This window comes from Sinocyclocheilus rhinocerous, unplaced genomic scaffold (assembly GCF_001515625.1).
Source record: "Sinocyclocheilus rhinocerous isolate Xijiao unplaced genomic scaffold, SAMN03320098_v1.1 scaffold1542, whole genome shotgun sequence".
NCBI classification, from domain to species: Eukaryota; Metazoa; Chordata; class Actinopteri; order Cypriniformes; family Cyprinidae; genus Sinocyclocheilus; species Sinocyclocheilus rhinocerous.
Genome location: NW_015666540.1, coordinates 466,324 through 480,676, shown reverse-complemented (window position 1 = coordinate 480,676; position 14,353 = coordinate 466,324). Strand labels below are relative to the sequence as shown.

Genomic DNA, 14,353 nt, shown 5'->3' with positions numbered 1-14,353 from the left:
CTGCTAACTGCAACATTTCATGAGGCTAATATATATTTTACTGAACATCTAAAAAATATAGTAGCATGACTGACAAAAAGCTGAGATTTGCTAAATAACCATGTTATTTTATATTAGAAATAAATGCAAAAAGCATGATAGTAATGATAGTAAAGATTTGAAAAATGTGCATAAACATTTTTAGGTAAAAAAAGTGGTCCAATTTATCTGCATTCACTGTAGGACACAGGGTAAGCAGTAAGATTAAGAGTACAACACAGGCTAAATATGTAAACAGCTTTTCCCCTGAGGTATAAATTAACATTGGGAGAGAGTATTAAAAGCAGACAATTGGAAGCACAGGCTAGAGGCTAATTTTGCCTTTTTGGCACATATGACATTTTCTAAGGCAGTTTTCTATTGCACAGTGTCGACAGGTCTTATCTACGTACTAGGTCCATTTTACAATCTGCTGCAAACAGATCGACTCCTTTCAACTGATGGATTAAAACACACAACACAACATGATTTTCATAAATCTATCAGGTTATAGTTGATATGCTTGTGGACAGACCCAGTTTTAATACCAATAGAAGCTCTACTATGAGAGTAAATCAGCAACTATAGACGATTAACACAGAAAAGGAATGTCTTAAAAGCTGGTATACAATATGTCCTCTTTATGTACCATAAATCACAAAAGACTGAAGGGAATACATTAGTGTTAAGTGAAAATGCCTCAGATACACTGTATATGATGATACATTAGATCATTTTACCAGAATTGGCAATTTGTGAATTTTACTACAGGCTTCCCTTCCTTTACAATATATATAAGTACTGACTTAAGTATGTACTTGCTTTAGTCTCATCATAGACTGTTTAGATTTTAAACATCTGTTTTGAATATGACAAACTGGATTCAAGGCCTGATTAAAAGCACACGATTACAGTGTGGAAGTAATCTGTCTATATCAGGAGTACTCAGCGCTTATTCTCTCTCTACACACATGGCAATACCCATTCCACCTCCTATACACAATGAAGCGATCCCTTTCCGTCCCCCTGTCCTCTGAAGCGCATGAAGCAGGGTCACCAACACTCTACAGCCAGACATACCGAGGGGATGTCCGAGAGAGATCGCCCCTCCACACACATTCACCTGAAGGAAGAGAGACAAATGAAGTGGTAAATTAACTATAAACTAAAATCGTGGGGAAAATGAGACAGATGAGTATTTGTCTTTCCATAAATATATATATATATATTTTTTTTTTACTTAGGCAAAGAGGTCATTTTATTCATTTTCATGTAGCAGTCTGGTCACTGATAGGGTAAGTGAACAAAGGTCAAGGGAGATGAACCTCCAATATTTGCAATAATGGAGACTCATCATGATATTACAATCTTGTCACTGTGGTACAGAAATCATTGGGAAACTGTGTCAAAATAATATTGTGTAAAGTTGTATGAAGCATGAAGTAAAGTATTTATAAAGTGGAAGAAATAACACACCTTATCAGGGTTTAAACCGAGCTCCTTTACCACTGCAATGGACTGAGCAGCAAACGCTTCATTTATCTCAAACAGATCAACCTCATCCAGCTTCCATCCGGCTTTATCGACCTGGTTAGAAAGCATATACAATTCACTTTAAAAGTTAAAAGTTATATCATATTATAATATGAACCCAATTGTAAATCTGGGTTTTTATTGGATTATATTGGTCCCCTGACTGCTATTTCAGGATAAGCACTGAATACAAGAATTCATTCTTCATTCATGTGGATGAATTAGGCCCTGTGATGACTCAACAGATACTCACAGCTTTTCTAATGGCTGGAATTGGCCCTGTGCCCATGACTGAAGGGTCAAGGCCTGCCTGAGCCCAGGACGTGATGCGTGCCATTGGTTTTAAGCCCCGCCTCTGGGCCTCTGATTGGCTCATGAGAACAGTAGCTGCAGCTCCATCATTTATGCCTGTTAAACAAAAACCAATGGAAAAAAAGCATTATTGTCTCTATGCAATGAAAATGACACTTAAATTGTGTCATAACTGAGTGTCAAAGATGTCACCATTTACCTGATGCATTGCCAGCTGTCACTGTACCAGAGCCATCCTTTACAAAACAAGGCTTCAGTTTGGACATAGCATCAATATTACTGCCATGCCGCGGAAACTCATCAGCTTTGACCTCGACTGGACCTGATATGGTAATAAAGGGTTTATTTGAATTTATATTCAATGTCATCAGAGGTAAATACAAAGAGATACAAACATTCCAAAATAAATAGATAAATCAATTTTTGTTATTTTCAAAATTCATTTACTTGAGAATTTGCATAAGATATTAAGACTTGATTTCAGAAAGTACACCTTCATTTTATTTTATTTATTTTACTTAGGTAACTTTCTTGTTGTAAGGTTTATGGAGGTTTAATCAAGAAAGAAAAACATTATAAAGATGATTTTACTAGACAACGAGACAAAAATACTGATTAAGAAAATTATTTTTGCAGTAAACAAAACTGCCTCGACTGAATAAGGCACACTACTGTTCAAAAGTTTCAGGTGTGTAAGATGTTTTTTTGAAAGTAATAATCTTTTTCAGCAAGGATGCAGGATGATCAAAAGTGACAGTAAAGACTTTTATATTATTAAAAGAATAAATACAATATTATAAATTAATGCTGTTCCTTAGAAATTTCTATTTAAAGAGTCCTAAAATATTTTTTTATGGTTTTCACAAAAATATTAAGCAGCATGACGGTTTTCAATATTGATACTATGAAATGTTCCTTAAGCACCAAATCAGTTTTTGGGGAGTCATTTTCAAATATTAGAATAATTTCTGAACAATCATGTGACACTGAAACGACAATATTACTGGTTTTACTGTATTTTTTATATCAAATGAATGCAGCTTTGTGACCATACGAGACTTATTTCAAAAATGTAATATATATATATATATATATATATATATATATCAACCCCAAACTTTTGAATGGTAGTGTTTAAATATTTATTGAGATACTGAAAAATAAAATCATATATAAATATTGAAAAATAAAATCATATTTCTGAATACAATGAGCCTCTTACCTTTCCTAGAGGGAACAGTAACTGGCACAATCTCCTGGTCAAAATCTCCAGCCTTCTGAGCTGCTTCAGTTCTGTTCTGTGACATCACGGCAAACTGGTCCTGAGCCTCACGGGACACCCCCCACTGCTTGGCCACATTCTCAGCTAACACAGACACATGACCACAGCTAGATCAGTTGCCCAATTAAAGCACACAATAAAGGTAGGCCGTCTGTTTTAAGAAATTACCTGTGACTCCCATGTGGTAATTGTAAAAGGCGTCTGTGAGTCCATCAGTCAGTATGGAGTCCTGCAAAGTAGAATCTCCCATCTTCACCCCTGACCTCATCTGCACTATATGAGGAGCCTGACAGACAAAGTGCTGCACGGTTATCATCACTTTTTACTTAAAGATAACAGAAGTGCTCCTGACAGCTGTCTTACCCGACTCATGCTCTCCATGCCTCCTGCTACTACTATAGTGGATTCTTTAGTCATGATGGACTGAGCACCAAGACACACAGCCTTCAGGCCAGATCCACAGATCATCTGACAGCTCCATGCTGGCATTGAGTATGGGATACCAGCAGCAACACTTGCCTGCCGGGCAGGATTCTGCCCATGACCTTAAATACATGTAGGAGAAGACTATCAATCCACAAGTGAACTTGAGCTTTGTGCGTTACTCTCACTGATGAGTTCTGTATTTATATGGTGGTGAGTAGGCTAAGTATACTACATGAGGTGCTATACCTGCAGTGAGGACATGACCCATGATGACCTCTGAGACTTCTTCTGGCTTCACATTGGCCCTCTTAAGCACATCTTTAATGACTAATGTCCCCAAATCATTGAGAGGTACACTACTAAGGGCTCCATTGAATGATCCTGTCAATAAAAAAGCAAAAATATTGATACTTTTGTTTCATCTAAATAATATAATTTATGGAAGAAAGCAAAAGGCAAATAAAGCCATAGTGCCCATATACTGACTTTAGCTTTTTACCAGGTCAAAATCATAAAGAGCGGAAAAAGGAATTTTAACGCGATTTCTAATTTACTAAAGCTGTTATTTCATTTAAATATTGGTATTATTTCCATGAATACAAGTTATAGGATAAGCATTATAGCATCATTTACTTAATGGTCAGAATTTTATTTTTTTTTTTTAAGTATACATGTATATATGAATTTATATATGAATGATAAAGGATTCAGCAAAGGTTTATCTGGATGACCAATCAATAAAATTTCTCCTGGCCATGGCGCTACAATAAATTAACCAATCAGAGCACGAGAACACTGGTGAGAACCCCGAGCAACCAATCAGAGCAGCTTTACGTTTCTTCTGCACCATAGTGAGACATTACACTACTGCCGTATAGCTCGAGCATTAGCTAATTAAAATAAACAAGACACATACTTTGACGATATACAACCAAAGCAAACAGACTATCTTTCATGAGCTTCATCGCGCAGATTATTATTTGGTTAGCTTAATAACGCAGGAGTTAGTGACACAGGAGATAAAACTTTCTAGTATAATCTGTCAACAAGCTGCCACAGGATGCACTGCCGTTTGCAGCTAACGTTACAAAGAGGTGCTCAGCATCGTGTGGAAAATATCATCGCGATATGATACATGACATTTTGAGAGTTTACCTATAGGAGTCCTTGCGGCAGAAACGATAACAATCGCATCCGTGTTCATCTTTGCTGTAATGCTGGCAGGTTCCTTGTTATGTGTCCGGTAGGCTGACTCTATATATATGCAGGTTGTTTCGAGGAGCCTCCTACTTTACGTTGTCTCATTCATTTGATAAGACAAGACTAGGAATTGAAAGCATCATAACCGAGATCTGCCAGTCTGATGCATTGGTTTTATTTTGGTGTTGCGCCATCTAACGGTGTGGACGGCTAACAAAAGGCAGCAAAACGTTGCTTATGCATACTAGACACCACTAAAAATCTGTTTAATTAAAAAGCCAATTTACATCAAAAATATTTCAAACATCACTTTAGTCTCACTAAATACACACATTTAAATGCATTTGACTGATTAGGCATTCAATTGATGACATGTTGATAAACAGATGGAATGGTTTTGATAGAATTTATTCAAAGCAAGGTTTGAGTCATATTAAAATTCTTTATTGATATTTGGTCAGTACATGAAAAGGATTGAAATCAGAATTTAACAAGATACATCTAAAAAAAACTACACGCAAGTCAAACAAAACGTTTTCTCTCGTCATGTAGAGGAACAAAAGAAAAGTTCAACATCAGGAAACTAAGAATTCTGAACTTGCAGCTTCAAGACTTAATTGAGCATTGATACATCACACGTAGCTAAATGATTTCTGAGTTCTAACAAGTGAACAAATGAACAGTACAGAACCAAGTGTTCATATTACTTTGACAGAGGAAAAATGGTTTAAAAGTCATTCATTAAAAAAAAAGAAGAATTCAAATATACAAACGCAATGTTGCTCATTTTATAAACGTAATCAGCTTTGAGAATGTCGCAAATGCACTGAAATAGGTTATGATGGAAAGTCGGGTAGAAAACAAAAGTGATGCATTTGACCATTTCTCAAACAAGAACTAACTGGCCTGAAGTGTGTGATTTCCTTGTTTGTCGTGGTTAAAAACAAACAAACTGTGAAACTTTAAGAATGTTACAAAACAGACCCTGTGGAGGCATTGGAGGTGTTGGTGGCAACTGTTGCTGCAGATGAGTCCAGGCCATTCTGAGTGCTGTGCCTCATACCCGCAGTCCTGCTGCCTTTGGAGACAGCAGCGGCCTCATGGGAGTCAGCATTGGAGTCTGTATCGTTCGAGTGCTGGGTCACTGACGTCTCACTGCCTGTTGGTGAGTCCACGCTCTCATAGCCCGCACTTAGTTGAGTCACGTACCCTTCTCCGCCCCTCTGGCTCACTGCATCTTCTGAGTGGTTGGACAGTTTTGACATGCCACCATGAGTGGGGCTGGAGACAGATGGCGATGGTGGGTAATCTTCATCTGCGCTGCTCGCTTCCCTATACAGACTGGACCCAGACGCGGCCCTCTGAGACGAGCTCCCGTTGGAGGGTCCATTGGACACCCTTCCGCAGTCTTTCGCAACATTTGAGCAGGAGGCGTTCGCAGGTTCGCTTTGAATGCAAGGTTCAGAGGCCGCTGAAGGCGAAGTTCTGCTTGGACCAGCTCCACTAGAAGTGCCTTGGGAGTTCAACTGAGAAAACTCCTGCCTGGTCTCCCTCAGCTGCTGCTGAAGAACCAGGATGGTGCTCTGCATGCCCTCCACCTCCTCATCCAGCTGAATGATGAAGTCATTGAGCTCTGGACCACACAAAATGCACAGGTACAAAAAAAGAACAACTAAAAGTGAGTTTAAGTTCCATAAAAACAAACCATGAATGGAGTTAGATGAAAGGAGAGAGGTTTTGCTCACCATCTTGGCTGCTCTTGAGCTCTTCGCTGTACTTCTTCTGCAAGGCGAGCTCGGCTTCCAGCTGGGCGATGCGCCCCTGAGACAGTTGCCTGCCCAACTCCTGATTCTCCTGGATCAGCATGCGACATTTCGCCATCAGCTTCTTACCAGTCTGGCTGCAAGGGAAACAAGTCTAACATCACATGGTGAACATGACCACAGGGTCGACACAAGTAGCCACTGCATTTACAAACTGGGCGGTGACATTAGCCAACCAGAAACAGCTTCCAACAAACTCTCCAATGGCCACACTGGTCTTCAGACTGGTAAATATTGTTGACCAATAAAGTATGTTTACATGCACTTATGAAAATGCAAAACAAAGCGCTATTCTGAAACTAGTAAAAGCAGAACATGAGGATCAACACGACTGAATTTCTGCAAGAGATTGGGCTTTATGTGACCGAGTTCTTACAGCTTTTTAAGGAGTGCATGTGAGTGGAAAAGATTAGACAACTAAAAGTAACAAAGTAGTAGGACAGCCAATTACCAATCGTGCCACATGTATATGCAGTTAAAAATGCACTGCTAACATGGAACATGCAATGGCAGTTTGGCAGCGCTCTCGCAATAAGCAGTTTCCTGGTGTGCATGTAAACATAGTCAACGACAATCAAGAAAATCAAGTAACAGTTCAAACAATTCTGGGAAGAGATGGTTGAACAGTTATCAGACCAAATGAAGTTAAACCAACAAGTGCAATACATCTGAACATATCTAGTATGGTAGCATTCCAATAGGCCATTGAACAAGTTGCAAAACCAAGTTCATTTAAAAATCTAAAAGCAGAGATGATCACAGATCCAAAGAAAGTACCTACCTGTTAATCTAAAAACCAGCCATGAGCAACCAAGCAATAATTCAATTCAATTAATGTTATTGTGACTGGTCTTGGACTAAATGACAGAAGGTTAAAAAAAATGTGCTAGAAATTTTCCAGACAATAGACAACACAATTTCTTGTATTATCATTGAGATAAATTTAACTGCAAAGCTGGATGTGCCAGTGCACTTAATTTAAATCGGCAGCATATTTTACTCTTCTGTTTAAGGTTAGGTAAATGCAACCCACATCTACTGGAAAACTCTGAGACTGTACTGATATACTGCATAAAGATGTATTCAGTAGCATTAAACTTGAATGAATTGAATGGTCACTAGGGTGCTTTGGTGCCAAATACAGTAGTTAGTAATACTACTATCCTCAAACTAAATGACTTGGAATCGTTTCAAAGCAAATGTTGGAATTTAACATCAAAAGCAGTTTGAGGTTAAATGTTGAGGTTTACACTGGCAGAAAAAAATCAGATTTTTTTGCCCACATCTGACACAGATCGGAATTTGATGCATGCGTGTAAACACAAAAATCCATACGAGATGCGATTTTTTTCGCATCCGATCTGAGCCACTTCCAAATGTGGATTTTAATCGGATATATATCCGATATCTGGACATCCGACCTACGTCTAAACACACGTATCCGAATCCCCGCAGAACTCCCAATTCGAGGGCGACACGCTTGCCAGTGCATGCGCTCGCATTTTATTTAGATGGAAACTTTATGTAGGCTAAGAAATTGCACATGCAGGAGCTGTTTTTCAACCCCTGCACCGTGAATTTTATAAATATAACAGCTTCGCTAAAGCTACATTATATTTCTTATCTCTCTTGTTAATTCATTCGAATTCATTTAAACAAATATCATCTTGGCGCTACTTTATTTCACTGAAGAATTCCACCTCTAACGAGCCTAACAAATGAAAATTACCATTATTTTCCGTTATTTATCCGTTCAGTCAGATTTTGTGCTGCAAAACATCCATGACAGCTGTTGTCCATCCTGGCAAATAATAATGGCCACTTGACGTGTGTTATTTAAATAATTTTAATAGCACGGCCATTCAAAACCTGAGGGTCTACCATTTGCATAATAAAGCGATAATTGACTAGCATTTTGGATGGGGATTATGTAAACACAGATATCGGATACCAGTCGCGTCTAAAGTGAATGTAAACAGACGGGTCAAAAAATCAGATATGGTCAAAAGATCGGATCTGTGCATTAAGACTTGCAGTGTAAATGCAGCCATATAGAATATTTCCTTAAACTGGTTAACCATCTTTTCTGGACAATCTGCTGCTATGAAATCTCTGATGAATTATATAATGCCACTTTAGAGCAGACAATATTTCAAAAGACTTGGTAACAAAAAAATGGCCTAACCCAGATTGTTTTCATAGATCTGCAAAGCAGAATCTCTAAAACTACTCTTGAATCACTCAAATGCAACTATAACTTTAAAATGTAATAATTGCTATAAAATATCTACTGAGCAAAAAACCTGCAATAGAATTAAACGTGACCCGAGGGAAATGAACAAAGCCATTGAAATCCTCACTGGGTGACCGCAAAATAAAAAGTGGATTAGAAAAGGTACACAAGATAAATACAAATTATTATACACAAACATTTAAACAGCTTGAATAATTTCCTCTAACACACATTGCACATTTGCATTCACATTGAAAAAAACAATTATGTTTGCATCTGCAGCAGCGCAACAGCCAATTTAAGACGATTACCAAGTCAGTCAATTCATTTGGACCACGCTGCTGTAAATGCAAGGTGCATTTCCAGAGCAAAAACAAAGTATAGTTACGAACACAAAAAAAAGAAAAGGTTTGAAACACTGTACCGTATGTCACACCTGTGAGATGAACATATACCAAAGTCTTTGCAGATCAGAAAGTCTGATTCCTCCCCCAAAGTCTTACATCATAACAAAGGCTTCTGCCCCAAAGTCTTAAGACTGCTTAACTCCTCCCCATTTCATTGCATCACACTACATTCCCACCTCCCTGTGTTAACATTCTAGATTCTTAACCAGAGTCTCAAGGCATCTACGATGGAGTTTAAATGGGGGCATATTCCTCTGCAACACATTTAGTAGGGCCATGTCATGTTTTAAATGTTCAATCAGTGATCTTTAAACTACAGTTCAATCAGCTCCAGAGTCAACGCTTTGCTCAAGTCTTTCATAGGCCGCCTTTTTTGTTACAGGAAGCTTTCTAACATGGGCTGGAAGGGGGCATTTCCGACGTGACCACCTCTTCAGGAACAGTCCCGATTCCTTCAGGCTTCTGTACCATGAGGGGTGTGGGTGGGGGAGAGAGAAAGCTGAAACAAAAGTGTCACCTGACCAAAACTGTTGGGTTTTGTTCTGATTTTACATTACGGTTCTGAGCTTTGGCTTTAAAGTCTGAGTCTCGTTGTGAGCAAAACATTTCAGTCTTCCCCCACCATTATCTGCACTCCTGCAGAGGAGAAGGTGGGGGGTGAATCAGGAAAGTCTTGACCTTTTGTTTGGAGGGGGGAGTTATTTTAGTTTACCTATCAGGTGTAAATTTCCAGGCACTCAGTTCATTTTGGGCTTGCTCCAGTTTGTCTTTAGTCTGTTCCAGTTCAGCCTTCATTTTGAGGAAAAATAAGTTGATGGCTGGGTCCACCATGGACGATCTCAGCTGAGCCGCGCTCGGTTGCTGGACTTGCTTCAGGTACTGGATTTGGGTCTGAAAGGTAAGAGAGACGATAAAAATCTCAGCATGTAAAAAATGACAAACATTAATGTGAATGTAGGCATGTGATGCCCAGTCTGTAAAAAATAACTCTTCAGCTTTGAAGCTAGTATACTATTAAGTAACGGTTTAAAAAACAGGACCTTTACAACAATTGGTTAATAACTATATATTACAAGTATTACAGTATGTAATGTGTCATTAATTCCAAATTTTAAAGGAGACATATTATGCCCTTTTTACTTTATGTAATATAAGTCTCAGGTGTCCCCAGAATGTGTCTGTGATGTTTCAGCTCAAAATACCCCACCGATCATTTATTATAGTATTTTGAAAATGCCTATATTGAGTGGAAGCAGTAACATGCTGTTTTTCGTGTCTGTCTCTTTAAATGCAAAGGAGCTGCTGCTCCCCGCCCCATTTTCCTGAATAGAGCAGCTCATACCAGCTAAAAACATCTGTTTAGGTTCTGATTATAATGTTTATCGAGCTGAAATCATGCGTTTTTAAACCATATGAGTTTAAACTTCTGAAATATGGTTTTCTGAGTGCACACATCCGAAGCACACGGACAGAAAGCTGCTGTCACAGCATGCGAGTACTAAACTAAGTTCTCATTCACACACAAGTTTACGTTAAAAACACTCGAGTTACAAAAACAGTCGGTTATGTCTGTGAAGGTAAACAACTGGGAAATAAATCGCATGTTCATTTTAGATCTGTGTGGCAGCAGCAATATACAGTAAATAAATCAATAAATCCACTGCTCTCTTGTCTCCTCTGAGGCTGGGACTCTAAACAGTGTTCTGTGCTCGTCTGTGCAGCCAAAGACAGAACAGTTAGCGTGTTTTGCTCAAACTTTTGCCATGACATTAGAGCTGGTACACCGTTGTCGCTTGCGAAATCAAAATGACGGCGCCGTGGGTGGAAACGTGCAGATTAAGGGACGGTAATATTATAATGAGATCCCTTTGCAACATCACTAGGGGAGCGAAATCAGACGCGCTTGTTTTTTCAGACGCTTGCAAAAAAAAAGCTTACCAAAGCAAAGTTACTGGGTAAATCTTTTTGGTAGATGCACCGGGGACCTGATTATAGCACTTAAAACCTGGAGAAGTCAGATTTTCATATGTCACCTTTAAAATAAGAGCAATGAAAATCTAGATAGGTTAAAACTTCCAAACGTAATTTGTACCTGCAACAACTGTTAAAAAAAAAAAAAAAGGTTAAACTGATGCCTGACTCGAATGTGCAATTCTGTGGTCATCCACTATCCCACATTTTCCACCAACATGCATTTGCTTTACTTTTAGTCAGGTGTTCCCATGTTGAAATGCTGGAAACAATATTCTCATTTCTGCATATGTACACCAAATTTGATGAATTACAGAGATAATTTGCATGATAAACATTTGGATACAGATTTGACTGAAACACAACAGCAGCTATTACTTAGGTAAATATTCACAGACAAGTCAGTACAAAGGACAAATACAACTACTGTGTTCAAAATCTTAACACTTCTAATCCACTATCATTTAAATACTACATCCACATGCTGTGGAAATCAAAACATCTACTACACTCTATCAGAGACACTCAATATCATTCAAGCAAACTGACCCAGTTCCTCCAATAAGAACTGACCATAAAGCAGAAGCAAAAAAGGAGACATAATAACACTGTACTTACTGTACACTCTTGCATTTCCTGCTCTTTAGTAGCAAGCCTCATCACCAGGATGTTTTCTCTGCGTGCAGATTCCTGCTGTTGCTGCTTCAACTTCTCCTCAGACTCTTTCAGGCCTGTCACATCATTGGCTGCAGACATTTCAGCATGAAAAAGATGCATTAGCCTAGTTATAGACATTTTATTTTCTGCACAACATTACACCTAGTACCTTTGCTTTAATAAACAACTCAAGACTATTAATTATTCAGAACATCTGGGATGTGCAAACTTACAGTTTAAATCAGCATATTTTGCCTCAAGCATCTGGACGTAAGTTTCATGCTGTTTCCACCTACACCCGGAACAAAACACATCAGTATTACAATCTGGAAAGCTTCAACATATGCGCATAACAGTTACTCTTAAATCTTATTGCACAACAGAATGGCTACACACCTTGTACACAGCTCCTCTCGAGTCAGGGTCTTCATGTCAGAGTCACTAAGGCGAACCTGCAAGGACATAAAAGGGAAATAAAGACTTATAAAGAGACCATGTTGGCGGAAAGGGACTAATAATCAGATTAGACTGCGACAATGAGCTCACCTTCTTCGGGAGAGGTTCTTCATTGGTCATTCTGATCTCTGTGAAAGACAGAAGTGGACAAATCAAGCATCCAGTGAATGCAAAGGACTCAAAGATCCGCAGACATTCCAAGCAATAATATGAAGCAAAGACCTAGAGACAGTAGCGTGGATTTCACACGCCTACACATGTGCTATTGCAAATATAGGCCACCAGGCGAGAAATTCGCTCGTTTTTACATCAACGCAACAATTACAGGGGAAGAATTTGCCTGTTTATATCACTCACTTCGCAGTCGTGCATAAAAAAATCGTAAAAACGTAGCGACAATTAGGAAAAATTCAGTTGCTCGTTTGAAAACTAAACTGCTCCACTAACGTTAAACGGGAAAATGCACGGGATTACTGCTCAAGCGTTTCATGCATCTCCGTCTCCACATTTCACCTTTTTAAAAACGAAATAGCAACGTAATCTTATCGGCCTACACACATTTTTTTTTACAGTTAGCTTATTTGTGCGAAAAAGACAATAACCTTATCTTGCAGGCAATAACCTTATCAAAACGAGTTTAAAGAGTTAACATGCTAAACGCTCGGCGCAGCACACCACCGCGCCAGTCTGATACAATCTCGTGATGCTCGTTTCTGTCGGGGAAAATGTAAAGCTTACGTAGCCGACAACGCATGTTCATCTTAAAATAAAGTCGATAAATTACCGCCAATAGACGTGGAGTAATAAAAACGTGCCGGTGTCTTCTTGGAGCAGTTTCGCTGTCACAAAATGGCGGAGAAGGAAGAGACTCTCCCTACGAGAAGCAGCACTTTATCTGAAATAAGAAAATATCACCCTTAACACTTACCAGACCCGATTCACCTCGACCGGAATGACGCGTATTTCTTCCAATATGAGATCTTAAGCAGTTATGTTAAATTGTGAGTTTCTCTGGAGAAGGAAAGGCTACGTTTTTGATTTAGACGGAGGGGAATACGGCCGCCATGACCAGCGTGTGCACGATGTTCAGCCGCACAGCATCAGTGTAGTCGCGCGAGCGCTGAGGAGGAGCACGTCACCGACGCAGTGTTGCCTCTGTAGTAAGAAATCGGGTCTCCATCAACTGATAGTTACACCGAGAATAATAATAATAATAGTAGTAGTAATAATAACAATAATAATACTGGGCTTATTACAAAAATTGCCGCGTTGTGTTATGATTTACCCCATAACACAAATAAAGTGTGCCTAATATATGCGTCTTGTAAATTAAAAAGTAATGCGTTACTTTACTAGTTACTTGAAAAAAGTAATCTGATTACGTAACTCACGTTACTTGTAATACGTTACCCCCAACACTGCACATATACCCACATACTGTTCGGCCACATATATGACATTATTAATTGCTTTACTTGCTTTGGTTTACATTCCTCCTTTCGTCCCGGGTTTGTGCTTCCCCAAAGTGGTCGATCATTTTTGGTTTGTTTTTTAGACCTTGTTGCGTGTTTCCTTTGCGGGATCTGGCAACACAGACTGACAGACAGATATTGTTCTCTTTAACATGTTTACCATATACATCCACGAACCTGTGCATTACATTTTATTTTACGTCTGAGCTAACTAAGTCTTCATTCGTCATAAAATGGCTTGTGTAATTCTTAATCCACCATCTGATTTTCTCTTGGAATTATTGCAGTATTAATCCACATTGAATAGTTAATTGTGCTGTAATGTGAGCTATAACAACATTTACAATCGTTATAAAACATGCATTATATGTTCTGAAACGAAGCTATTTATTTTAGTGACTAGGCCTACTCACTGTAAAAGTAAGGCCTAGAATGACTGGCTGAATTATACCAGTTGACACGGGGGTGCTCGGTTTTTGTACGTTACCGAATTTAACTTACACAAATCTCCTTCATCTGGGATATATATATATATATATATTTATTTATTTATTTTTTTTAAA

The 14,353-nt window shown here is 38.7% G+C and overlaps 2 protein-coding genes across 2 annotated transcripts; both read right to left on the bottom strand.

Annotated features, from left to right (window-relative positions):
• Positions 1–202: 202 nt before the first annotated feature.
• LOC107732634 (acetyl-CoA acetyltransferase, cytosolic-like) lies at positions 203–4,950 on the bottom strand. The gene is made up of 9 exons (XM_016544033.1): positions 4,727–4,950; positions 3,818–3,952; positions 3,509–3,690; positions 3,314–3,431; positions 3,086–3,229; positions 2,063–2,185; positions 1,805–1,959; positions 1,495–1,605; positions 203–1,141 (listed from the first exon to the last, which is right to left on the bottom strand). Exons 1-9 carry the CDS (start codon positions 4,773–4,775, stop codon positions 971–973), a joined length of 1,188 nt encoding a protein of 395 aa, XP_016399519.1. The 5' UTR covers positions 4,776–4,950; the 3' UTR covers positions 203–970.
• A 307-nt stretch (positions 4,951–5,257) lies between these two features.
• On the bottom strand, positions 5,258–13,448 carry wtap (WT1 associated protein). The gene is made up of 8 exons (XM_016544043.1): positions 13,247–13,448; positions 12,409–12,446; positions 12,259–12,314; positions 12,096–12,154; positions 11,824–11,951; positions 9,947–10,125; positions 6,517–6,671; positions 5,258–6,404 (listed from the first exon to the last, which is right to left on the bottom strand). Exons 2-8 carry the CDS (start codon positions 12,436–12,438, stop codon positions 5,743–5,745), a joined length of 1,269 nt encoding a protein of 422 aa, XP_016399529.1. The 5' UTR covers positions 12,439–12,446; positions 13,247–13,448; the 3' UTR covers positions 5,258–5,742.
• Between the last annotated feature and the right edge of the window lie 905 nt (positions 13,449–14,353).